Below are 27,094 nucleotides of genomic sequence, written 5' to 3'. Positions count from 1 at the left end.
TTTGAGTGGCTATTTGTAGACAACTGAAAATGCTTTCTTTATTGGTTGATACAATACGAATTATTATTTGTGCCCCAGTCGTCCATGAAGAGAGTATTTCTACTTCTAGATGACCATGGATTATTTCTGTCTGTATTAAGAGAACATGTCTTCAATAGTCTGGTTTTAAGTGCTGGCAGTTTCTTTTATTCCTATCTAAAGGCTCTGTTCTTACAATCTATAGTTATTTCCTTACCTGAAGAAAGGGGAGGGTCATGACCATTTTACATGGCTTGGGTAAGCCTTCCTTTTTTTTTTTTTTTTAAATTTTAATGTGATTATAGTCTAGAATTTGGCTATAATATAAACATTTGACATTTCCCATCTCATTTTCAGGATCATTTAATCATGTTGTATAAATACTTTATTATTGATGAATGGTTTCTCTTGTCCCCTCATAAGTGCAGTTTAAATGATCATGCTAGCTTGTGGATGGGGCAGTTAGCTAGCAAACATTCTTGCAAGAATTTCCTAGTATAATGAAGATATGAATGGTGTGAAGAGGCTCAGGTTTAGGGATAAAGTTTTGCTATACAACTTTGGAAACTGAAGCTATTTTTTTTTGTTGTTTGGTTGGGGTTTTTTATTTGTTTTGTTTGTTTGTTTTTTGTTTTGGTTTCTTTTTCTTAAAGGTGTTATTTTTAAGTAATCTCTAAACCCAGAACTGGGCTCAAACTCATAGCCCCCAAGATGAAGAGTTGCACACTTCACTGACTGAGCCAGCCAGGTACCTCACAGCTGAAGTTTTTTTAAGTTGAAAATATTACTATGCCTGCGTATGTGGCATATTATCTTTAAATGATCCTTAAATTTTTTTATTCTACTATCCTTGAATTGTCTTAATATTTAGCAGGAACTATTTGGAGACAAAGAGCAATAAGGGTTTGGAGCATATATTAATAAAATGAATATGATTCAGTGTGGAAGTAGAATTAACCACTCCTTTTAGGTTAGGTGTACATGCTGCTAATAGATGTTAAGGAAAATTTTACTTACCTCACTTTTTATGTAGGTACGAGAACTGTTTCTTTTGTTTAGACATCCAACAAACATTTGTGTACTTATGGCCTTGTATAAAATGTACTTTCTTTTGGCTCATGAGTACAAAAACTTGCCTCCTTCCCACCTGAAAGACTCTCCATCTCCAGAATGAAGAGTGGAGTGTTAAAAATTGGGGGAAATCGGAGGGGGAGATGAAGCTTTAGAGACTGTGGACTCTGAGAAACAAACTGAGGGTTTTGGAAGGGAGGGGCGTGGGGGTTTGGGTAAGCCTGGTGGTGAGTATTAAGGAGGGCGTGTATAACATGGAGCACTGGGTGTGGTGCATAAACAATTTTTGGAAACCGAAAAAATAAAATTACGTTTAAAAAAAAAAGAAAGGTGGTACTTGGATAATTCGTAACCTGGGCTGGTCCACATAACTCCTTTTCTTAAGATGAGTCCCTGAGTACCTGTCTGTATTTAGCATTTCTATAGTGTAAGGATCAAGAATAGTGTTAACTCATTAACAGATTATTAGAATTTGAGCAGTTTGTGGAGAAACCAAAACCCAGATCAAGACATGGATCTTCTAATTCTGTTAAAGCAGCAAGTGCTTTATTTAAAGCCACTATATACAAGATACTCTTTGAGCGTAGTGGGAAAGTCAAATGACTGGATATAGATTTCTGTGTTTTAGAGATCTAGAAGAATATACAAGGAAGTTTAAAATCTCCTGATTCTCCACCTAAATTTAATGTTTTGAAGTGTTTTTCTTTCCATCTTATAAACATTAACTGTGGAAGTTCCCAGAGTTTGGTGCAGTCCGGTAAGGGAGACACTTGCTTAAATTCTCCAGGATGTGGGAATTATTGAATAATTTCCATTATCAAATAATTTCACTATGACTAATAATAATGGTCTACAGTAGAAGTTTTTAGATTCCTTATTTTTCTGTGGTTTGGTTTAGTCAACACAAGGATGCATTTGGCTAGCCAAGAATGCAAAACTTACAGGCTAGAATTGTCTTGTCAAGTTTTATTGGAGGAAAAGATGACATTTGGAAGAGTGGGGAGCCAGAGGAATGTTAGGCAAGGGAAAGGCATGGGCAAAGTCCCAGAGGACAAAAAGTTTGTAATGGACTCAGTGTTCACTTAGATCTAATCAGACTTGTGGTCTTAGCTTATGTATTTTCAAGATTTATCATCTTTCTTCTATAATTTCCTTTGCCTTGATTTTATTTTAGGCATGTATTTCATATATTTTGAAACTTAAAATAACATTAAAGGAGAGATGAAATTATTTTGTTTGAGAAAGGGTTAAAAAGTTGAATAATCTTGATCTATATAGGGATTTCCTAAAAGAGATCTGGGAAATTCCCAAAATTTGTCTGGTTCAGAGAACAGTTCTCAGGATTAGAGAAATTGAGGAGTCCTAGAGAGAGGCTCTATATGGTCATAATGATTTGATCCTCACAAAATTGTGAATAAAAGCAATTTAACCATCAAATACCATATTCTGTTCATTATTATAGATAAGGTGAAGTTGGTGCTATTGGCTAACATGATGGTAGAGAAATTTTCAGATGAATATAACATTCCCATTCTCTGGAATATTTAGGGCTACAGTCCTAGTTTCTAATATCCTTAGAGTCTTTGGTATTCTGTTTCTAAGAACCATTATTAAAAAAAAAATTAAGACTGTAATAAAGTGCTGATATTAGAATTTTTTAACTACCCTTTTATTCCTAGAACCATAACTAACCACTGTTCTCATTTTTGCATATTATCTTCTAACCTTTACTTGTATGCATACTTCTTAGTGGTGGTCCTTTAAAAATTAAGAAGGAACATTGAGATCTAGAGAATTAAATATGATTCCTTTTCTCCTTTTAAGGTACGTGTTGGGCGGTGGAGCACTATGTATGGAACTTCTCACAAAACAGGTGACTATTTTCTTATGGTACTCATATTTTTTCAGTCTGAATGGAGTGTTTTGATGATGTAAATTATATTTTGAAGTGGAAAAGCTCTGATGTAATATCACCTACTTAAAAAAATTGTTTTGGGGGCGCCTGGGTGTCTCAGTGGGTTAAAGCCTCTGCCTTCAGCTCAGGTCATGATCCCAGGGTCCTGGAATCGAGCCCCGCATCAGGCTCTCTGCTCAGCAGGGAGCCTGCTTCCCCCCTCTCTCCCTGTCTGCCTCTCTGCCTACTTGTGATCTCTGTCTGTCAAATAAATAAATAAAAGCTTAAAAAAATACTTAAAAAAATTGTTTTGAAGAGCACCTACTTTTAGTAATGAAAAGCTACTTAGGGCAAACCAATAAAATGACATTGTACTTGGTTCTTAATCTATGCAAGTGTGTGCACTTAATCTGTGCAAGAACAGTTTCTCTATAAGGTTATAATTTGCTTATGTTTGATACTTAGAACATAGGGGGATTTTTTTTTTTTTTACAAGACTTTAGGAACAGTCCAACTTTACTTTTTTCTTTTGTATAGAGAGTTCCTAACATGGTCTTGTTGTTGTCAAGCTGTTATTTGCCATTTTATTAAGTTTTCCAAAGTGGAAATCAAAAGTACCATTGTGTATTACGAAAGTGTTTTCTTCTTCCTGTAGGGCTGGAGCAGTGCCTACTCAATAGAATCAGTTATCATGCAGATCAATGCCACATTAGTCAAAGGCAAAGCCAGAGTGCAGTTTGGAGCAAATAAGGTACTTTTATTAAGAAGATCACATATTTTCTGTTACCTTATGAGGCTTTTTCTTCTTCTTTTAGTCTTTGTTATTCTTACTATAGGTAAACATGTCTATAATTTTAAATCTAATATTGGTATGTACATACTAATAAGTTAAAAATTATATTTACTTTGAAGTTTCCCAAAATTGAGATCATGTTATAATAGTTAATTTCCAGTGAGCATTTATATGCTGGGCTCTGATCTAAACTTCTTACTTGTATGAGTAAGATTTTTACTGACCTAAGAGTAGATATTATTATTGTCCTCATTTTGTAGATGAGAAAACTGAAGCACATATAAGTTAGATAACTTGTGTAAGGTGACAGCTGGCAGAATGAGGATTGGAACCAGACAGTCTGGTGTTATTACTTTTATATATATACTCTTACCCATGGAGTTCTGTTCTTTATTCACTATGTCAGAAACCTCTTTCCAGGTCTAATTGTAGTTATCTGTAAACAGTTAAATGGACCAAGGATAAGACTCTAAAGTTAGTATATTTTGCAAAAATATTTGTTGATGGAAATTATCCTGACTTAACTTATTAAAAAATTTGGATGTTCCTAAAGGTCTGTGTGAATTTTGTGCTAGATGCCTATCCAAATAATATTAAATTTAATGTGTATTTATAACTGTATTGCACATCAAAACATGAGTTCACTACAATCTTAGCTCACAGAAGAAACAAAAAATTTAAAAGGCTATTATGAAAATCATTTATTTGGGATAGTACTATATAATAATGGTTTTACTTGAGCTCTTTTAACAGCTATTTCTTCACACTGAAATAAAATAACATTTTTTAGAAGGTCTAGTGAATTGCTTAGCTACATTTAACTAGAATTTCTTAATAATGTATATATTTTACGTGTATTAAACATGTCAGTAGAGTGATTATGTAGTAAGACATCAAATTTTATTTTTTTATAATAATAAAATTTATGCTCACTGTATGGTTTCTGACATAGAATTAAAAAAAACTGAAGTCATCTGTAATTTGACTATCTAGAAATACTATTAACATTTGGTATAATTCTGACCTTTTAATAAAATTTCTTCCTGGCATTTATTTATATGTAGAAGTTGATGTTAAATTTCATCATTTTTTTAAAAAAAATTAACATGCTTCTCTTGTTAAAATATAAAAGGCTTACAACAATGATCGTTTTGAGTAATTGAACATCTTACCAATAATTCACTGTGTAAACTTAACCTCTTCTGGGTGTCTGCATCTACCTAAAATACAATTGATCTGGTTATTTTTAGTTTCTTCTAGCATTAAAATTTTATGATACCAATACTCTGTTCAGTGCCACAGTTCCCTTGGAATTACTCAATGTCAGTAGAATTGCTTTCAACCTTTACATTTCTGTGATTTATAGGTTTCTTAGCAGGTAAAGAATAGAACCATTTTATATAGAATGTTAAGTCAGGTAGCTTGAGCACATTTGCTCAAGCACTTGAGCACTTTAATATAAAGTATGTCTTAGAAGGTGAATTTTTAAAATAAATTGTTACAGTAAAACTTCACTCTCCCCCCCCTTTTTTTCCTTCTTATTAATATCATTAAGAATATGGAAACTTGGGGTGCCTGGGTGGCTCAGTGGGTTCAGCCCTCTGTCTACAGCTCGGGTTATGATCTCAGGGTCCAGGGATCAAGCCCCGCTTCAGGCTCTCTGCTCAGCAGGGAGCCTACTTCCCCCTCTTTCTCTGCCTGCCTCCCTGCTTACTTGTGATCTCTGTCAAATAAATAAATAAAATCTAAAAAAAAAAATATGGAAACTTTACATGATATAATAGGAGTTTTACCTTAAAGGATTTTAAACTCTACAGGAAATAATCTGAATGTTATCTTTAAAAATACTGTCAAATAACGTGGTAAATGGTGTTTAAAATATGTTACCATTTGTGTGTGTGAGAGAGAGACAGACAAGGATCTATCATATAGGTGTTTTCTTAAGCATCTATAAAGATATTTAAGAAAGTGCTAATAACTATTGCTGATAAGGGAGGATTCGAATATTGATGGGGTGGATTAGAGATAGGAGGGATACTTTAAATCATTTGTGCTCTTTGAACTTCTTTTTGACATGTAACTACTACAAAAATATCTTAAATATTTTAAAAGATATATCAGCTGTTCAGAAGAAATGAATGAGTTTGTCTCTTGAAAATATTACTAAAATGATATACATAAGTCCTGGAAAATAAAAAATTGCTTCTCAACACACATGAAATTTGGAGAAAGGGTCAAATTGGTGTTGCTGAGGATCTGCAAATCTGTGCATGCAAGAGTCATTGTACAGTCTTGCCATTAGCTTTCTCCCCTAGGCTTAGCTAGCAGGAGCTGAGAGCAAGCCACGAGGCAGGAGGATGTTGGCCAGGCTGGTTTTCTGGTCAGTTAACATGGGCTACACGCTATAACATTAACTCTAGCCTGTAGTGGTGAGAAAGCCTTTTCAAGTAGAGTTCTGCTCTCATGACTTATTAGCAAGAATTCAGGGTTTGGGTGGGCAAGGTAGTGCCCTTACAGATGTTCATTCACCACACAGCATGCATGATAGTTGAGGTAAATAGTGAAATTTTAGAGCACACAACTCCCAAACTGTTTCTACAATCAGGAAAGTCACCTTTCCTTCCATGTTGCCCATTGCCTCCAGTTATTTACCTACAGAATTCTCTGGTGAGTGATCCCATTCAGATGAGAGATCTGGTTTTTAGTTTTTTCTTTAAGGGAGACGGGAGGTGCTACCTGTACTGTCTTTTATTTATAAATGAGTGAGGTTGGTAAGCCAAATGTGAGACCCTTACGTGATCCTGAAATTCTCCAAGGAGGCTAAAATGCTCTCAAGTTGGTTGTATCCACAGTTCTCATCAGAAGCAGACATAAATACTTTCTGAGGAAAGCTTTTCTGATTTAGACCTACAGGATTCTTAAAAGTTAAGATCAAGCACATGTGAATTCATGAAGGATCACAAGCAAACAAGCCAGCGTACACGAGAATGGGTAGAAACAATAAATGAGATATATATTCCCAAAGACTTTATGTTTTGAAATAATCAGACACACAGAATAGAGACTTCAGATATTATAGTTAAGAGAAAATGAATAGTTATTTGAAAAACATAATGTAAAGTAAAAGAAAAAAAGAATCCTAAAATTGTTCCAACAATGAGACCATCAGGAATAATGAGACAAATCTGAAAAAGAATGAATATAGAATTTATAGAAATGAAAATATAGTTGAAATCAGAAACAATAGATGGGTTAGGTATCAGAAGGGAGAATTAATTGGTTAGAAGAAATAAATCATAATGTCGTACAGAAAAGAACATGGGAATAGACATTATGGTAGAAGTTGAGAGGTGATGATCAAATTGAGGTCTAAAATGTCTTTTTGGAACTCCAGGCAGAGATAATAAAATTATGTTAAAAATCAAGAGAAATAGAAACCAGAAAGTAAGGTGGTAAAGGCAAGTCACAAATGTAAATGAAGTTACCAGTTAGATTGAGTTAATAAAACAAAATCTAGTTTCTAGTAAGTATGTTTAAATTGTGAGGCTAGAGGGGCATGTGGGTGGCTCAGTCATTTGGGTGTCTGCCTTCAGCTCAGGTCATGATCCCAGGGTCCTGGGCTCAAGCCCCCTATCACATTCCCTGCTCAGGGAAGAGCCTGTTCCTCCCCCTTCCTCTGCTCTTCCCCCACTTAATGTTCTCTCTCTTTTTCACATGCTTTCTCCCTCTCTCAAATAAATAAAATCTTTTTTTTTTTTTTTTTTTAAATTGTGAGGCTAGGGACGCCTGGGTGGCTCAGTTGGTTAAGCCGCTGCCTTCGGCTCAGGTCATGATCCTGGGGTCCTGGGATCGAGTCCCGCATCGGGCTCCTTGCTCAGCAGGGAGCCTGCTTCCTCCTCTCTCTCTGCCTGCCTCTCTGCCAGCTTGTGTGTACTCTCTCTCTCTGACAAATAAATAAAATCTTTAAAAAAAAAAATTGTGAGGCTAGAAAAAGATTGAGAAGTTTTTGTTGTTTTAAGGAGAGAAGATATATATATGCCAGTATACACTAAAAAAAAAAAAAAATATGACATGGCTATATAGTATCTAAGTAGAATTTTCGAGCAGGAAGCATTAGAGACTCCTTAATGATCAAAGTCAATCACAAGGAGGATGTAATAATTACTTACTTTACTTATTAAAAATAGCATCAAAATATAGGTTAAAAATGTAATAAATAAAACTAATATAGTAATAATCATCTGTTTACTATACTTAAAAGTGGTGAAACCAGAGGAGAAATTGACAAAGTCACCATCATAATGAGAGATTTTAATGTACCTTGTTCATGGTAAGTTAAATATGTGAAAAACGTAGAAGATTTGAATAACAAATTAAGCTAGGTCAAATGGACAGTTGTAGGACTCTGTGCCCAATAGTTAGGCACTGTATCTTTCCCAAGCATTTATGAAATATGGGAAAAATCATAAATTCATATTTAAAAATAAGCCATAGAATTTGAATATAATGAAATTAAGGTTAAAAGTCAGTAATAAAAAGTTAATAAAAATCCACATGAATTTGGAAATTAAACACAATTCTAAATCATGGTTTAAAAAATCTATGAATGCCTTTAGCTCAGGTCATGATCCCAGGGTCCTGGGATCAAGGCCTGCCACCAGCTCCCTGCTCAGCAGGGAGTCTACTTCTCTTTCTCCCACTCCACCTGCTTGTGTTCCCTCTCTGGCTATCTATCTCTGTCAAATAAAAAAAATCTTTAAAAAAATCATATGAAAATTTAAAAATACTTAGAACTGAACCATAATGGAAATACTAAAATTTTCTTTCTGTCCCTCTTTACTTTTCTATCACCTCTCTCTCTGGAACATTCATGAAACTAATCGTGGTCAATGAGGAAAACTTCAAATTTTGAAAGTAGAAAAAAGACAGATGTCATTCTCCAATCCTAATTAAATTAAAAACTATAATAACAAAATCAGAAAACAAATGTTTCTTTTGTGGAATTACGAAACTGAAATAGCCCTTAATGGGGCTTTGAAATGAACACAGAATAGCTAGAAAACAGCAATAGTGAAATCACTGCATACTGGAAATTAAATGAGAGCTCAGAGGGAGTACTCCTTGCTCTAAAATCCATTAAAAAAAAAAAAAGAATAAAAATGAACCAAGCCTCTAGCTCAGTGTTAGAAAGGACAGTCAAGTAAGCTGGAAGAAAGTAGAAAGAAGGGGTTAATAAGGTCAGTGAAGTAGAAAACAGAAGGGGCTAACTCCCTGTTAGGGGAAAGCCTCTGCATTGGCCTCTTTAAACTAGTAATTGAAGATCATGCCATTGACAACTGAGAGTGGGGAAGGCTAATGTTCTTATTTTTCTCTTCTTGTAGGTGGGCAGTAGGGTTAGGAAATGACTGCTTCTTGATCATTTGCAAGTTTCAGTTTATGTGTATTTTGTCATATATAATCTATTTTTATTGTATTTTTGTCCTTTGAACATATAGACCAACTAAAAAACACTACTTTTTATTAGCTTGGAGATAGCATTATGGCATGTTTTATGTTTTTCAGATACATTATGGGAGGGTTTTACTATTTTTAAAGAGCTCTTAGAAACTGAAAAAGGCTACACTCTAGAAAAAGAAAAAGTTACAAAACATCCATTTGCAGAAATAGAAATAAATGGCCTCTGAACATTTGGAGATAAACTCAGCCTCCCTCAGAGATAGAAATGCGATCAAACCCACCTCTGATTTTGTCACAAATAACAAAGGTTTATAAGAGCACTCTGGTGAAGCCGTGTAGAGGCATTCTCACACATAGCAGGTAGGCAAGCCCATTTATACAGTCTTGTAGAGAGCTATCTTAGCAACACCTCAAGATTACAAAGGCATGTATGTTTTTTGGCCCAGCAGTTCTGAAACGCAAGGACTTTTTACCAGTGCTTTGGAAATATTTCTGCAGAGTTGCTCACAGTAACATTGTAGCAACAAAATATTGAAAACAACCTAAATGTCCACCATTTGGGGATTAATAAAATGTTTGACTCTCCATTCAATGGAATATTTCATGATTTAAAAAAAAACAGATTAAGCTTTTTGCACACTGATGGGGAACAAGGTCCAAGATATGTTAAGTGAGAAAAGGGTAGAACAGTGTCTGTAGCATGCCACCTACCATTTGTTGGGAGGAAGAGCAGGGTATGGTGGCTAGTAACAGTAAGCTATACATGACTTATATAATCTTAAGTAGATACTAGAAACTCCTTTAGTACAAGAGGACTCCTTTAGTAATGCCTCAGTGCCACTTACGATATTAGATTTTTAACTCAAGATGTCATTGATGGGGTGCCTGGGTGGCTCAGTGGGTTAAAGCCTCTGCCTTCAGCTCAGGTCATGATCCCAGGGTCCTGGGATCAAGCCCTGCATCGGACTCCCTGCTTGGCAGCGAGACTGCTTCCCTTCCTCTCTCTCTGCCTACTTGTGATCTCTGTCTGTCAAATAAATAATAATAAATAAAATCTTAAAAAAAAAAAAAAGATGTCATTGATACAGTAGTAGTCCTTAAAGCTTAAGGTTACCTTACCTAAAGGTCAGATTTTGATTTTGGTTTTGTTTTTTTGTTGTTGTTGTTTTTTGGGTGGAAGTTACAAGGAAGAGAGCATTTTATTCATGTCCAAATAGCATTCTTTACCTTGATTCATCAGTGGAAAGGGGTACTAGAACTATAAAGCTTTATACTTGTCCAGTGGTAAGAGGATTTATAAAAATGAATTAAGTGTAAATAGATTTTTATTGTAGTATAACTTTGGTTTTGTTCCTCTAAAGTGGTAGAGAATAATGGAATTGAGAAGTGAGGGTTCTAAGTGAAAATTATTTTTGAAATGGAAATATAATTCAGTTTCATGTGTTCTTTTAAGCATAGTGGTAATGCATCCATAAATTATTTGCAGTGATTTTCATCTACTTATATATAGTTTTTATTTAAAATGTGTAATTCTCTTTCAGAATCAATATAATCTGGCAAGAGCCCAACAGTCCTATAATTCCATTGTACAGATACATGAGAAAAATGGTACGTTTAACTCAATAAGTATTTATTACCATTTATAGAAGTTTTATATAAGATACTATTGATAACTTACCCTGTTTATTTTTGTTTTTGCTTTAATTTCTTAAAGTACTTTTACCACAGTGAAAAAGTTTAGCTTAACTTGAGGATGCACACAAAAATCTTTGTATCCTAAATACTTGGACTGAGAACCTGAGTCAGAGTCAAGATTTTTCAATAGGTTAGTGAGTGAATCACTTTACTCATTTGAAATGTATGATATTAGGATAGGAGCTGAGTTAAAGGCAATTGTACAGGTGGAGTTCTTGCTCATACTGAGTAAATGTAATCAGGATCCTGAACCAGCTGTTTCTGAAACATCTTCAGACTACTTAATGCTCTTTGATGGTTACACACATTTATTTATTCAAGTAAAAATAGTTCTAATTTCAGTATGTATACATACACTTAAGAGTATTTGAGTTGTAAGTTTTAAAAACTTAAAATATCTGTCATAAACTTTATTCTGCTTTAAATTTTGCTTGTATTCACAATGCATGTTTTGAGTTATTGTCTCTAACAGTGAGGTGGATTTGGAATTAGAAGACTGATTTTTCAAGTGCCATTTGTGTTACTCATTAGCTCTGCGTCTCTGAGCAAGTCCCATTACCTCTCAGCCTCTGTTTCCTCATCTCTAAAAAGGCATATTTGTCTTGCCAAACTTGTGAGGAAAAAGAATAGTGCATTTGCATGGCGCTTTGTAACTAAGTGCTGACAACAAGATATTGATTATAGCCATGGTAGTGAAACTGATGCTTTTTTGTGCAAAGTAAATAAATAAGAACTAGTTTTCTTTAAGGAGAGTATTTACGGTAAAGTGTTCTTTACTAGAAATGTGGTAGCTTGTGACTTAATATCTGTGCTGCTTTCAGCTCACTTTATTTTAATCACAGAGCAAACTCTTTTTCAGTGACTATTTCTGAAAGAATAATACTTAGTTCAGGCCTCTGAAGAAGGAAATGATAAAACCTGAGGGCAAGACTGGGTTTTCATAATAATAATTCACAGCACACTAAATTAGTAGAACCACAGGTACCTGTATAGTACTTTGTAACCATGTGGATGCTCCACATTTCTTGATATTCATACTGTTCTAATAGCCATTTCATTGCTAAGCAGTACTTCATTAGCCTTTCTATAGAAAGCTTAGATTTTTCTTGTCTGGGAAACAGTCACATTTTTTCTTCTCTTTTATTTATTTTTTGTTGAAGCAAACATTGTGGTCAGCATTCAAAAATGTTTATGGAAATGTATTTTAGAAAGTGTGGGTGTGTATAAGCTTAGCTTTGGGGAAAGAGCAGTAGATTCAGAATCAGGAAATGGGTTCTAGGTTGGTTTTTGCTGCTAACTCTGATCCTAGGCATAGTCACTGCACTTGCTGAGATGACTTCCTCACTGATGAAATGGTATCATTGCATTACTGACAATCAAGATTCTTCTTACTTTAAAATGCCAGCATTTTGTTTGAGGGATAGTTATTTTTAGTGAGGTTTATTTTTATGCAATTGAAATAGAAGATAAAACCTAGCTTGTAGGCTATTGTTCCATGCTATCATCTTTAGCTAGAAATTTGATTACTATAGAAATTTTATGTTGAAAACTCAAATACAGATTATTCATAGAAAATAACTTTTACATTGTGCACATATCGAAATGCTATATTACCAACTCAAGTGTAAGTTTAATTTTTACAACAGGTTTAAAGAAGAAAAATATGAGTAGAGAAAGTAGAAAGTAGCTATAACCTTAAATGAAATGGCATTTCTCCTAGTTGACTTAAGGTATTTTAACTTTTTTTCCCATTGTGTTTCAGGCTGGTATACCCCTCCAAAGGAAGATGGCTAAATATGTTGACTGCCGTATGTTTGGACCAATATTGCTTTAAAGAAAATCTTTCCAACATGCAGACACAAGCTTTGAGTGCCCCTTTAACAGCAGTACCGAAGACATTAGCTAATAGATAATTTTAGTGGATAATCTGTCAATTGATATCCTGTATGAGTTACAGCCTTTTCATTTTGATCATTTTAGGTATCTTGGACTGAGCAGTGGGGCCTTTACTGTATTTTTTGTGATAAATACACATACTGGCCACTCATGATCTCCTTTTCTTGAAAAATCTGTTAAGCAGACAAGTCAGCATCAGGTTACAGAAGTTGTGACCATATGGTAACTCTCCCATATTGAGCTCATATGTTATGAGGACTTGCAATATACTGTTCCATTTAGAGTCAATAAAAGTTTAATTGATGTTTAATATTGGTTTAGAAAATTTAAGGTCTTCTAAATCACAGTAGCTTTTACAAGTTAAAACCATTTTTTGATACTGCCAAAATAATGACAGGAAGCCTACTCATTAAATTGTTAAACATTTTTATGGCTAGGTGAAGAGATGAATTGTTTCCTGAAGATATGCTCTTAATTGACTTGTACTCTTTAGGCAAAGCAAAGCAAGGCTGTGTAAATTAAGTAGTAATTTCCACTGGGGCATCAGAGTCTTGCTGGGCTGAATCTCCTTATTGGTTCAGTATTTCTTATGAAGAACTGCAGTATAGAGCTTGAAGTTATTTAAAATACTAAATCATTTTATTTTATGTTTCCATTTTATTAACGGGATGTTGCAATCATTTTTAAACTAATAAACTTGTAAAGTGATTGGCACAAAGAATCCTTGAGCAAAAGCTGCACAGTGACGTACAGAAAGTTATCTAATTTGGAGACTCTTAAAATTTTTGCTATAGTCATAACCATGGCTTTTGCATTGAAAGACAAATAGGAACTCTACATGTGTTCATTCTTTTATAAAACCTGACTCAAATCAGTGTACCTCCATTTTATTGCCTTACCTGAATCAATCCTGTTTGGTTGATGATAGATTTTTTTGTATACCCAAGTTTGATTCAAAAGTAAATTCTAGTTATTAAGCACTTTTAAAATGAAATCCAGAAGCACATTTTCTGCACAAACAAGTTACAAAATTCAGAAGTGTTTCCTATGCATTTGCTCTAAGTTTCAATTTTTAACTTTGTAAACCACATCAGAGAAACTTGGCACTTCTGCATAATTGTGTGTGTTTAATTTCTTTTTGTTCTATTTTGGTTAAGAGGACAGTAGAAAAATTTTCCGGAATTTTTGTTTACTTGGTTACATTTGTATAAAATTCTGATTGCCAGTTGCTGAGATAATAAGTGACCAGGCAGAGTTCTTTAAAGCATTAAAGTTCCTTAAACCTAAGGCTAAATCTTGAATACATTATTGAATTCTTTAATATCCTGATGGTTAACAGATTGACAGCTGCACATTTGGCATGCTTTGTTTTTTGGGGGTTTTATTTTTCATTGCAGATTTATTTGGCAATGTACAGTAAATTTTGTAAACTTGCATCAAGTTTATGAATAAAGAACCATTTAAAAAATAACTTTGTTACTTTTCCCTCATAAGAGATAATAGAACTTACAAACACCTGAAGCCAAGAGTGAATTTTTTAAAAACAGGATTTATATATGGTGGGATGGGGTGAGGAGAGGGTTGAGAGGAACAGAGGCAGATTGATTTAACAAGAGAAAGCTAGAGAACCTAGAAATGGTGTGCACAGACTTGGTATACTCAGGTTTTCCTCAACCTTTTCCCTCTCCCACTCTCATTCCTTAATATAAATCCAAGTGCTGCTTTCTCCATAGTTGTCCTTATTTTCCTCAGTTATAATAGTCTGCTCCTTCTACTCAAAAGTACCAAGTTATCTCACAAGAAGTCCTGAAGTCGGAAAACTCCAGGCCTGGTACATCTGGCCTCTGCTTTGCTGCTTTGAGATTTTTCCATGTTGGCTTCATCTTTGTATTTAATGTTATGTCTGGATGTTGTAACCGTGTTACTCTGTCCAGCGGTAGATAATGGTCTTGTCTTTTAGAAGCCTCCCTTGCCTGCCCAAGCATATTGTTCTTCACTTTTCCTTGGCTAGAACTGGGGCTTGTGTCCACCCCTAAACTAATGGCTGATGAAAAGAATAAATCATGATTAGTTTGGACAAGTGGTTCTCAGTGTATGTTTGGGGAACTCTGGAGACCCCTAGTGCCAGGGGGGTGGTTTTTAAGGTAAAAATTATTTTGCTAAAGCATTATTTGCCATTTTCACTCTCATTTTCTTACAAGTGTACAGTGGACTTTTCCAGAGGCCACACAGTGTGATGGTACAACAGATGGAATTCCAAAGCAGATCCAGCTGTCTTCTGTTAAGCCAGAAATTAGAGGTTTGCAAAATGTAAAGTGATGCCACAACTCTTCACTATTGGATGACGGGGGGCATAGTTAATTTTTTAAAAATTTTATTTTATTTTTCCAGTGTTCCAAGATTCATTGTTTATGTACCACACCCAGTGCTCCATGCAATATGTACCCTCCACAATACCCACCACCAGGTTCACCTAACCCTCCACCCACCTCCCCTCCAAAACCCTGTTTGTTTCTCAGAGTCCAGCCTCTCATGGTTCATCTCCCCCTCCGATTTCCCCCAATTCACTCTTCCTTTCCTTCTCCTAATGTCCTCCATGTTATTCCTTATGCTCCACAAATAAGTGAAACCATATGATAATTGACTCTCTGCTAGACTTATTTCACTCAGCATAATCTCCTCCAGTCCTGTCCATGTTGATACAAAAATTGGGTATTCATCCTTTCTGATGGAGGCATAATATTCCATTGTATATGTGGACCATATCTTCTTTATCCATTTGTCTGTTAAAGGGCATCTTGGCTCATCCCACAGTTTGGTGATTGTGGCCATTGCTGCTATGAACATTAGAGTACAGATGGCCCTTCTTTTCACTACATCTGTATCTTTGGGGTAAATACCCAGAAGTGCAATTGCAGGGTCCTAGGGTAGCTCTGTTTTTAATTTCTTAAGGAATCTCCACACTGTTTTCCAAAGCGGCTGCACCAACTTGCATTCCCACCAACAGTGTAAAAGGGTTCCCTTTTCGCCACATCCTCTCCAACACTTGTTTCTTGTCTTCTTAATTTTGGCATTCTAACTGGTGGAAGGTGGTATCTCATTGTGGTTTTGATTTGAATCTCCCTGATGGCTAATGATGAGGAACATTTTTTCATGTCTATTAGCCATTTTGTATGCTTTCTTTAAGGGCATAGTTATATTTTCATGAAAATTTTATTTTGTCAGTCTTTGTTAATCTGGATTTACTATTTTATGTGAATTAATATAAAATGTTTTAATTTTTAATAATGGCAAATATTCATGGACATAACCTACATAAACAAGCTCTTTGGGGTTGTCATTATTTAATGTAAGAGTCTTGAGGCCACAATGTTTGAGATTCACTAGTTTAGATCAATTAAGTGTTTACCTTCAAGAGATGGGGATCTGGGCACCTGGGTGGCCCAGTCAGTTAAGTGACAGCTTTTAGCTCAGGTGATGATCCCTGCCTCCTGGGATCTAGTGCCACATCGGGCTTCTTGCTCAACGGGGAGCCTGCTTCTCCCTCTCCCTCTGCCTGCTGCTCCCCTTGCTTGCTCGCTCTCACTCTCTTTCTCTGTCAAATAAATGAAAGTCTTTAAAAAAGAAAAAGATGGAGATCAAATCTGGGCTTTGTTAGTAAGGAAGCAGCAGGAGAAATGGATGTTAAATAGGGATACAGCAGTGTATGCTGTGCTTACATTCCTTCTGTCTGGTTCTCAACCTGAGCTTGTATCAGAATCACAAGAAAACATAAGTCACAGAAAAGTTAAACTCAGACTGTTGGGCCCTGACCCCAGAATCTGATTCAGTAGGCCTGGAGTTGAGGACCATAAATGTGCCAAAACCCAACAGACAAAAGATGCTCAACGCTAACCATCAGGGAAATGCAAAATAAAACCACAGTGAGATAATCACTTTATTCCTGTCAGAATGGCTCTAATTAAGAGCACAAGAAATGACAAGTGTGTTGCAGAAAATGGAACAATTGTGCACTGTTGGTGGGAATGTAAATTGGTAACAACCACTGTGGAAAACAGTATGGAAGTTCCTCAAAAAATTAAAAATAGAATTACCATCTGATCTAGTAATTCCACTACTGGGTATTATACATTATACAAAGAAAATGAAAACACTGATTTGAAAAGATATGCACCCCTGTTTATTGCAGTCTTTATTCACAATAGCCAGGATAGGGAAGCAACCCAAGTGTCCATTGATAGAGGAATGGATAAAGAAGTGGTATTTATATACAATAGAATATTATTCAGCCAGAAAACAAGAAACCTTTTGCCATTTGCAACAATATAGATGGACCTAGAGGCCATAATGCTAAATAAGTCAGAAAAACAAGGGCCATGTGATTTTACTCATGTTGGAATTTAAGCAAAAGGAACAAATTTTAAAAAGACTCAAATACAGGGGCGCCTGGGTGGCTCAGTGGGTTAAAGCCTCTGCCTTCGGCTCAGGTCATGATCTCGGAGTCCTGGGATCGAGCCCCGCATCGGGCTCTCTGCTGTGGCGGGGAGCCTGCTTCCCCCCCTCTCTCTGCCTGCTTGTGATCTCTCTCTCTGTCAAATAAATAAGTAAAATGTTAAAAAAAAAAAAAAAGACTCAAATACAGAGAACTGGCGGTTGTCAGAGGTGAGGTGGGTCATAGGGAGATAGGTGATGAGGATTAAAGAGTACACTGATCTTGGTGACCACTGAGTAACGTACAGAATTCTTGAATCATAAACCTGAAACCAATATAACAGTTAATTATATTTCAACAATCCTTTTTAAGCCAAGAGCGTCTGGGTGGCTCAGTCATTTGTCCAGCTGCCTTCAGTTTTGGTCCTGATCTCAGCGTCCCAGGATCGAGCTGGAGTCCAGCCCAGCTCCTTGCTCAGCGGGGAGTCTGCTTCTCCCTCTGCCCCTCCCCCCGCTTGTGCGCGCTGTCAGGTAACTTCTTTGAAAAAAAAATTTTTTTAAGCGTAAACTTAATAATTCCCTTGTGACTCTGATGCTACTATGAGGAACTGGTGTAGTTTGGTGCCAGTTTTCACAGCAGTGGTAGGTGGTATTTATGTCGTCTCACAGAAAGGCGTGAGGGCTACATTCACTAGGTGTTGAATATAGGTGGTCATCTTCACACACTTAGCCAGTTATTCTTAAAGCAGATACTCCCCGTTCAAAAATTGGGCTCACGTTAACAGACATTTGTACTGTACAGACGGACAAGTATTACCCAGTCTTCCCCCAGAACTCAAGGATCAGAGAAAGCTCTGTGCCGACAAGGAATACAGCGCTGCAAGTACCATGAGAGGCACAGAAGGAGGATCTATGCCCGCGGGAAGCGTGGAAAGTACCGGGAGGATCATCTATGCCCGCGGGAAGCATGGAAAGTACCGGGAGGCTCAACGGATGCGAGCCCACCATGTCAGAGCGCCAGCCCGCCCTCCCCAAGACCGACGCAGGAAACCGCGGGGCCTGGAGTCACGTGGGTGGATCTCACCTCTCGGTCTCCCCCAACAGGCCGGAAGTGGCGCGCGCGCGCCTGCTCAGTGCGTGCTGGCTGGGAGGTCTTGAGCCGGCCTCACGGTGCCTTCCAAGTCGCCGTAGGGTTTGCTTGGCGGGTTGGTGAGGAATGGAGGTGGTGGGTGGCTGTGGTGATCATGGTGGTGGTGATCGCCAAGGCTCCTCCGCGGACCCACAAAGTACCTTTGTGTTGGGTAACCTAGCGGAGGTGGTGGAGCGTGTCCTCACCTTCCTGCCCGCCAAGGCGTTGCTGCGGGTGGCCGGGTGAGGAGAGAGGAGGCGGGAAGCTTAGTTCGGGACAAGCTTTGGGCTTGCCTTGGCTGGCTGGGCGGGCAGACAGCATCGGGACCCACGGTTGTCCCACGGCTCCCTTTTCTTCCCCCGAAGTGATGCCCCCACCCGCGAGGTACGCCTGCCGTACCCCTGTGCCTGTCTCGGGGACTCTTCCTGCAGGGGCGAGGTGCGCCGTAAGGTTTTCTCCGGCCCAGGTTGTCCCTCCGAATCTGCGTCCCCAACACCGCCCGCTCTGGGGTTTTTGATCCCGCAAGAGTCTCCTGCTGGGCTAACGGGAGTGTCCGTGAGCGGCTGGAGAGGGAAATGAACGTCCCTTCACAACCTTTGTGCGTTTGTGCCCCCAGCGTCTGCCGCTTATGGAGGGAGTGTGTTCGTCGAGTGTTGCGGACGCATCGGAGTGTGACTTGGATCTCCGCGGGGTTGGCGGATGCTGGCCACCTGGAGGAGCATTGCTTAGTCCGCGTGGTGGCGGAGGAGATTGAGGCAAGTAAGCCGAATTGTGCACAGTTCGTTGCGGGGTTGTTGGGTCCGCCTTTGCGAACTCAGTCTTTTTCTTTTGAATCCCTATTTTGTGTGTGACCCTGTTCTTTCTGAATTACGGAACATTTTCTCATGACATGAAGAGATTTTATATAAACACATAAGGATGTGCCATGATTTATTTGACCGTTCTTCAGTTCTTAGGCATTTTGCGCAGATTTTTACTACTCTAATAACGCTGTGGAGGACCTTCTCTTTACCTTCTTCCTTTGAAGCAGATATTGTCACTGTTTGGCAGGGAAGGCAAGCTGGGTTTCTTTTTGCTTAGCGTCACATTAAAAAGCCAAGAACCAATACTTAAACCTAAATATTTCAGCCGCTGGTCTTGTACTCTTTGATATTGTATCTCTGGTCCCCCAATTTCAAAAGATGGGCAAAGCCTGGGGAGGTAATAACTTGAACTGTGGAATCAGAGGAGCAGCTTTCTTGAGCACAGGTGACTGTGTGGCTGTGGTATCTCATTTGCCAGTGGGACAGAGCTGTTCGAGAGTAAACGATCAGTCTGATGTTCTTTCACTTCCTTATACTTGAGTATGCATTACATACAAACAAGAATATTCTGCATCTTCACAATGCAGTCATCAGAGTTATTGATTCTTATTGATATATTTCTGCCATCCATTCCTCAGAATCCTTTCAGACGTTGCCAGTTGTCCCAGTAATGTTCCTCATAGCAAAATAATTCAGATTAGAATCTTTTGTTGTTTTTGTCATTTAAGTTTTTTTTTTTTTTGAAGATTTTATTTATTTATTTGAGAGAACAGGCCAGGGGAGAGGGACAGGCAGACTTCACGCTGAGTGCAGGCGCCCCTGTCATTTCTTTAATTTTTCCTGTGGAACAGTTTCTCAAGTTTTCCTTGGCTTTCCCAACTTTGACAAGTATGTAAATTACAGGCTGGTTATTTTGTAGAACATGTTTCTTGGGTTCAGATTATGTATTTTTGGCAGGAATATCACAGAAGTGATGCTGTGCTCTTCTAGTTTCATCCTATCAGGTAGCATATAATTTTAATTTCTGTCCCATTAACTGGTGTTAGTGTCAGTACCTTTCATAATTTGATTAAGGTGCTGTGTGCCAGATGTCACGCCTGTAAAATTACTCTTTTCCACTGTAATTAGCAAGTGTTTTCTGAGGAGATACTTGGAAATTACATAATTATCCTGTTTCAATTCTTTTCATTTATTTCTGTATAGGTTCTTAAGTCTCTTATTTTATTCAATGGAATATAATCTCTAACTATCAGTGTTTATTTTGGTATCCGAATTGTCCCCAGTTTGGCTATCAGGAGCCCTTTCAGCTGGTTTCAGGGTCTTTTAGAGATGAGCCCATCACTTTTGGGCACCTCCTTGCTTTCTGGTGCAAGATGTTCTTAGCTCATTTTATCTTTTGTCTGCTTTAATACTGGAATCAGCCATTTCTTTAAAGAGTTCTGCTTCCTTTTAGTGGAGAATGGTATTTCACGGTATTTAAAAGCCAAGATCTGGACAGTTTGCTACTGTTGAAGGGTTTGCTGCTCCAGAGCCCGGTGGAACAGAGCCAAGGAATATATGTATGTGTGTGTGTACACCATTACATACATACACCTTTACAACTATATTCTTATATATATGGAAATTCATGAGTTTGTACAAGTACATCCAATTCCAGTCCAACACAGGATTCTTTCCAGTTTTCTCTTAGGTTGTATTTATACAGTGAGAAACCTGGCTCTCATCATTCTTAATATGTTTAGATATTAGGCAAATGCCCCCATAAGTGACCAGTCTTCTGCTTCTACCTTCCTCGTGTGGATTTTCTCCTTATTCTTTTTGGGCTCTAGGACTCAGACCCAGAGTGGCCAGTATCCAAAGGTGGTCTCGCAGAAAACTTCCTTTGCATTTTGGCTCAAATCCTGCCCCGTCTAGTTCTAGAAGTTGTCATTTGGAGAAGTTCAAAATGCAGATGGACTTCCATAAAGATGTTCTTTGCAGTGTCATTTATTATAAGGAAAATTGAAAATAACCTACTATTTAGAAATAAAGTCAATTATGAACTGCAAGATACATTAGTGACAAATGTTCATGTCATAAGTGAAGAAGGCAGATTATGAAATTATATTTAATATAATCTCAGTTATTGAAAACAAAGAATAGAAAAGAAGCTAAAATGTTAGCAAAAGTTTCCTCTCAGGGTAGAATTGTATGACTTTTTTTTTTAATGTTTAAAAATTTTTTTAAAATTTCCTTTAAATTTTTACCACAGCAACTATTATTTTTATATAGTTTTAAAAGTTTATACAATAGGGGTGCCTGGGTGGCTCAGTGGGTTAAAGCCTCTGCCTTCAGCTTGGGTCATGATCTCAAGGTCCTGGGATCCGGGCTCTCTGCTCAGCGGGGAGCCTGCTTCCCCCTCTTTCTCTGCCTGCCTCTCTGCCTACTTGTGATCTCTGTCTGTCAAATAAATAAATAAATAATCATAAAAATAAAAGTTTATACAATATAATGGCTGTTCTAGCCAGACAGCTTTTTTTTTTTAAAGATTTTATTTTTATTTATTTGACAGACAGAGATCACAAGTAGGCAGAGAGGCAGGCAGAGAAAGAGAGAGGGAAACAGGCTCCCCGCTGAGCAGAGAGCCTGATGTGGGGCTCGATCCCAGGGCTCTGGGATCATGACCTGAGCCGAAGGCAGAGGCTTTAACCCACTGAGCCACCCAGGCGCCCCTAGCCAGACAGATTTAGATATGAACTCATCTTTAGTGCATATTAGCTGCCAGTCTCTGAAAAAGTTACCTAATCCCTCTGAGCTTCATGTCCTATCTCCATAAAATGAAAAGACAATAATAATTTTCCTCATACCCTTAAAGAGTTGTTCTAAGGATTAAATAATAGAAAGGCAATGCATCTAACATATTACCTGCAGTACCAGAGATATTATTTTCAGTAAGTGAAATAATTCTCTGTTATCAGTGTTATTATTAAAATTCATATGGTTAAAAAAAAATTCATATGGTAATACCCTTAAAGAAGTTTATTCATTGTAGTAAATGCTAGTGTGAAACATGGAAACCTTGTCCAAATCATGCTGGTTTTTTTGTGTTTGCCAAATTACCTAGTAGACATGATACTATTATAGCCATAAAGAAAGTTGGTTTTTTATTAGAAAGGTTTGAAAGTCCACTAGAAATTTTATAAAATGTCTTGCCATTTGAATGGTGGAATGAGGTTATAGTTGTCTCACATTGTGCTTTAAGAACATTTTCTATTGAAGATTGTCATTGTCAGTACTTCTGATGAGAATTAGGAAGACTGGGTAATTGCTTTTCATTGGGTACTGGAAAAGACAGAATCATAAAACCTCAGGATTAGACTTCCTATCTCGGTACTCCTTATACCAGATATCACAAACTCAAATGACTCCAAGGTTAGGCAGATGACTAAGTTGGTTTAGGGTAATATCATACAGAGCAGTAAAGCCATGGCATACCAGGGAGTGCTTGCCTGCATTTAGCCCCCATCAAGAGGAATGCAGTCGAAGTGTTAAAATGTCTATAGTTTTTCAAAAGAATCTGGAAGTCCACATTTTCTGTAAATATTATGTGGAATTTTAAATAATTGGTAACCAAATTATATTCTTCAAAAATTCTGTGTGAGCCATGGGAACTAGATCCATAGATTATCAGGCGTGGAGCCACCACAGGGTCATCATTCTGTCTTAGTATCTTTTTTGAGTTTGTCTATATGGAATCTGCTCTGAAACATCTTGGCATTTCTCCAAATTACAGTGGATTAACTTTTTTTTCCCATTTAATCACATTGAGGCTTTGCTATATGTGAGTACTTCATTCCATTTTGACAGTAAAAATCTTTGAAAATAACCAGCTTAGGAAAAAAAATATGTTCATCCTTTTGTTTAATTCAGCCACTTTGCCACTTGTCTGAAATGTGACATTTAGTGAAAATAGGAGTCTGAATGAGCCCAGCTCATAAGTGAAAGTAAGGTACAAGTACGAATGACAGATGTAAAGTATGTCACATATGAGGTTCAGGGTACTGAGGAATCTAAGAAAAGTTTTTGTAGGGGAGGTGGCATTTTAAGTGGTCTCTTGGGGGAAATAATCTTAAGTACGAAACAGGGAGAGCTGTAGGAGAATCTATACAGTAGTGTGTGTCTGGGTTATAGTAAGCAAAAAGGTCCCTGGAGGGAACTAGATGGTAAGGTGGAAATGAAGGCCTGGGCTGTTTCATTTGGTAGGCAGTGAAAAGTGGAATGGTACAGTTTGTATGCCTTCCCTTTGTTGCTGAGGTATTTCTGTGATTGTGATGCCTATTCAAATAAAGCAAGTAGCACGTTTTGCTGGCATTTAATGTTTTTGCACCTTTTGCTGGCATTTAATGTTTTTGTCTAAGAGTTTAAGTTATGAAAATGAATGAGGCTGGAATGAGTTGGACTTAAAGGAGAAAAAATAGATGCTCAAATGAATGACCTGAAAAGATAGAAGCATGAGGGAAAATTAATGGGAAGTTGTTGGGCTCAGAATGCTAATATTGAGCTAAAGGAGGGAGGGTATGCCAACAAGAGTTTGGACCAGGGCTAAACTTTAAGGGACCGTGAGAGCACTCATGTATTTGTGTGATCTAATTCCGTTTTTGTTTTTGTTTTTCTTAGCAGAATGTTCACATCTTACCACAGACAGTTCTTTACATGGCTGATTCAGAAACTTTCATTAGTCTGGAAGAGTGTCGTGGCCACAAGAGAGGTGAATATCAAAAGAAAAGGTTTGGGAGTTTTTTGTTCCTTATGTACCTCTGGAGTTAAATATTGTTCTAGTCCTGAGAGTTACTGACTTTCTGAGGCTCTGGCCCTTTTCCCTATAGCATGCATGAATGTATTGTCTTTGAAACTTGAGGGACCTTTTCTGCTTCAAAGAAAGATACGTTTCTCATTTTGAAATCTTGAATCTTCCAGGCACTTTTTATTATTAAAACAGGATGTATATTTTGGCTTTTGAAGCCTTTTATTGTGTGATGGGGACCCATTTAGGGACACCAAAGTTATACTGTGCCTTCTTTTTGACTCTGCTAAGAGAAGAAGTAGACCAAGTGTACCAGGCTGGGCACACTGAGGCCCAGAGCTAGACCTGGGTTATCACTGTCTAATTTGAATCCAGGTGATTTGTTTATGCAGTGAAAAAGTCATGCTCTAATATGAGCTAAAAAGAGTACAACAAGAAGTTAAAATTTTACTGCTGTTGCTAAATTTAATAACAGGAGGACAAAAACAGTATATAAACCAAGCAAGAAAGGCAAATTAGTGATGCTAAGGGTCAGATTTGGAATTTAAACTAAAAAGCAGGCCCCAAATGGGAAAATATTTGTTTTCATCAAAGTTTTTAAGCTTTTTTTTTTTCTTAAGTGTGCTCCACACGGGGCTTGAACTCACGACCCTGAGATCCAGACCTGAACTGATATCAGGAGTCGGATGTGTAACTGACTGAGCCACCCAGGTGCCCCACTGACTTTCTTATAAAGCATTCTGGTATAAATGACTTAAATTTTGTTCAGTGTTTGCTTTTTTCCCCCATACAATCAGATTTGACCTAAAATTAATAACATTTAATAATTTTGCTACTATATTATTACAGCAAGGAAAAGAACTACTATGGAAGCAGCGTTTGCCCTTGAGAAGCTATTCCCAAAACAGTGCCAAGTCCTTGGGATTGTGACCCCAGGAATTGTAGGTGAGAGAAAATACCAATTTGATGATTTCCTGCCTGGCATTAATGTGGAGTACTATAGATTGGTGAATTACTTGTAGCTTAAAAACACATTTTTATTTTTGGCCATCCAAAATGCCGTAAAGTTAGTTGTATTTACCATGGTATTATATTTGACTTCTATTAGTGTTCTTCAGGTTATTGTGGTTAGTAATCCCAGTCTCAGGACTATCTAAATAAACCGAATGTGATGCATATCTTTCTGGGGAGCCATTCATAAGAGGGGAAAGCTCACATTCTCCTTTTCTCCAAATTAGAAAGCGTTAGTGAGCATTCTCACTTTGGTCAGTTCAACTAGCATCCTCATTTCTGGTGGGCAATGGTGAGTTACGGCTGGGATCAGGAGCTATAGTAGACCTTCCTAGGAAACTTTGGTTTCTCTTCTTGGAGACCATGGTTTGAAGTCTATAGCGTGAAATTATACTTCTTCCCAAGTATGCTGCTGGTGAATTTATACCGGTTTTTATTATTGTTGATTCTTTTCTGTAGCTCATGGGGGAGAGATACTCTGTTGAGGCAGTCATGGTACAGTGGTTCAGGTGCCAGGATTAGAATCCCAGCTGTACTTAGTATCTCTCTGTATGACTTTGAGCGACTCACCTAATTTCGGAGGACTTCAGTGTCCCCATACATGAAATGGTGATGATTGATAATCCATCTTTGGAAAGTTATGAAGATGAATTAACACATGAGAAGTAGAGTAGAGATGTGCAGAAATCATTGAGTAAATGTTAGCTATTAGGATTTTCTTTATTCCACTCAGTAGTACTCCATACTTGGTATTTTTAATCTTCACTGAGAGACTTTTGATCTGAATTTGAGGATCTTATATGATGAAGTACGAAGGATTTCAAGTGTTTACAAATGAATAAGGGTATATACATATTGATAGGGACTATTTAATCTCTCCCTTTGTCAGCTCCCCCCTTCCCCGTACTATTACATCTGCCTATCACTACACATTTTGTTCTCATTGGATTAAAAAAATGGTAACAGTAACCATGGTTTTTTTAGTTTTTGAATTTTCCTTAAACGAGTGATCTAGGTTTTGCCATTACTAGTTGTTAGCAAATGCTTATATAGAAAAGTAGCTTCATCATTTTCTTAGGCCTCTCCACCTCACCCACTTTTGCTTTTTCAAAGCATAATCACATTTTTCTTTTCTAAAATTTCAGCTGGGGGTTCGAGGCAGGAGAGGGAGGGTGGACTTGGGAAGGACCCCATTGTGAGGGTGGGAGGTCTACCTTAAGCCTTCCTTTTGTGCTTGCCTTACCCTGAAGGAGTTCTAACTTTGGCTGTTCCAAGTTTCCTTATGATCTTGGTGTCAGGATTAGATGCCATTCCTGTTCCCGCTGGTGTTTTCTTGGACACGCTTACTGGTTTTTGTTCCCCTGAAGCCAGGTGCTTTCTTTGAGCCAGTTGCATGCATGTCCCAACAACACTTTGATCAAGATGGTTGGATTCCTTTTTCTTAGGCCACAGTTTAGTGATTGTTTCTAAAGCAGCTATTGGCTGCTGGCCCATCTTCCTTCTTTAGGTTCAAAATACTTAAGGTCTGAGAAAAAGTGTTCATTCTTATAGGTGCAGAGGTCATTATCCTTTTAAGGTGAACTTCACCTCCAGTGACATGCACAATTTAATGAATTTTGACAAATGTATACTCTATACTACACCCAGTCAAGATAGAGAATATTTCCATTACCTCAGGAATTTCGTTCATGTCCTTTTCCTGTTGATCTCTGCCTGCAAAGGAAATCCCAGTTCTGATTTCTGCGACCATAGATAAGTTTGCCTTTTGTTGAATGTCATATAAATGGAACCATACAGTATATACTCTTTATGTGTTGACTTTTTTAGTTGGAATAAATATTTTTAACAACATATTTTTGGGATTATGTTACTCTGTGTATCAGTAATTCTTTTAAGAATTTATTGAGTATTATTCTGTTACATAAATAGACTATTTTTCCACTCTTTGATGGAGATTTGAATTGTTTCACATTCCTGGCTATCACAAATGATGCTGTTCTGAACATTTTTTTTTTTTTTAAGATTTTATTTGAGAGAGAGTGTGAGCACGAGCCAGGGGGAGGGACAGAGGGACAAGCAGACTCCTTGCTGAACAGAGAGCCCATGGGGCTTG

At 37.4% G+C, this 27,094-nt stretch overlaps 2 protein-coding genes across 9 annotated transcripts in view; both read left to right on the top strand.

The window, feature by feature from the left end:
• The window catches only part of UBE2Q2 (ubiquitin conjugating enzyme E2 Q2), a 66,208-nt gene extending 51,308 nt beyond the window's left edge, over positions 1 to 14,900 (top strand). Inside the window, exons 10-13 of one of the 3 annotated variants that reach the window (XM_080807807.1) lie at positions 2,914 to 2,962; positions 3,639 to 3,734; positions 10,775 to 10,841; positions 12,691 to 14,900. In XM_080807807.1, the coding sequence (XP_080663933.1) occupies positions 2,914 to 2,962; positions 3,639 to 3,734; positions 10,775 to 10,841; positions 12,691 to 12,722 (244 nt within the window). In that variant the 3' untranslated portion in view covers positions 12,723 to 14,900. The remainder of the gene's footprint in view (positions 1 to 2,913; positions 2,963 to 3,638; positions 3,735 to 10,774; positions 10,842 to 12,690) is intronic. The other 2 variants (XM_080807809.1, XM_080807808.1) reach the window with 2 other exon arrangements.
• Positions 14,901 to 18,386: 3,486 nt separating this feature from the next.
• The window catches only part of FBXO22 (F-box protein 22), a 33,347-nt gene continuing 24,639 nt past the window's right edge, over positions 18,387 to 27,094 (top strand). Inside the window, exons 1-4 of one of the 6 annotated variants that reach the window (XM_080807666.1) lie at positions 18,387 to 18,626; positions 19,001 to 19,139; positions 23,844 to 23,934; positions 24,820 to 24,915. In XM_080807666.1, coding sequence (XP_080663792.1) covers positions 18,472 to 18,626; positions 19,001 to 19,139; positions 23,844 to 23,934; positions 24,820 to 24,915 — 481 coding nt within the window. In that variant the 5' untranslated portion in view covers positions 18,387 to 18,471. The other 5 variants (XM_080807667.1, XM_080807671.1, XM_080807670.1 and 2 more) reach the window with 5 other exon arrangements.

The sequence above is a fragment of the Martes martes genome (genome assembly GCF_963455335.1).
Source record: "Martes martes genome assembly, chromosome: 7".
NCBI classification, from domain to species: Eukaryota; Metazoa; Chordata; class Mammalia; order Carnivora; family Mustelidae; genus Martes; species Martes martes.
The sequence above is the reverse complement of the archived record's forward strand: the minus strand, read 5'-3'. Positions and strand labels throughout refer to the sequence as shown.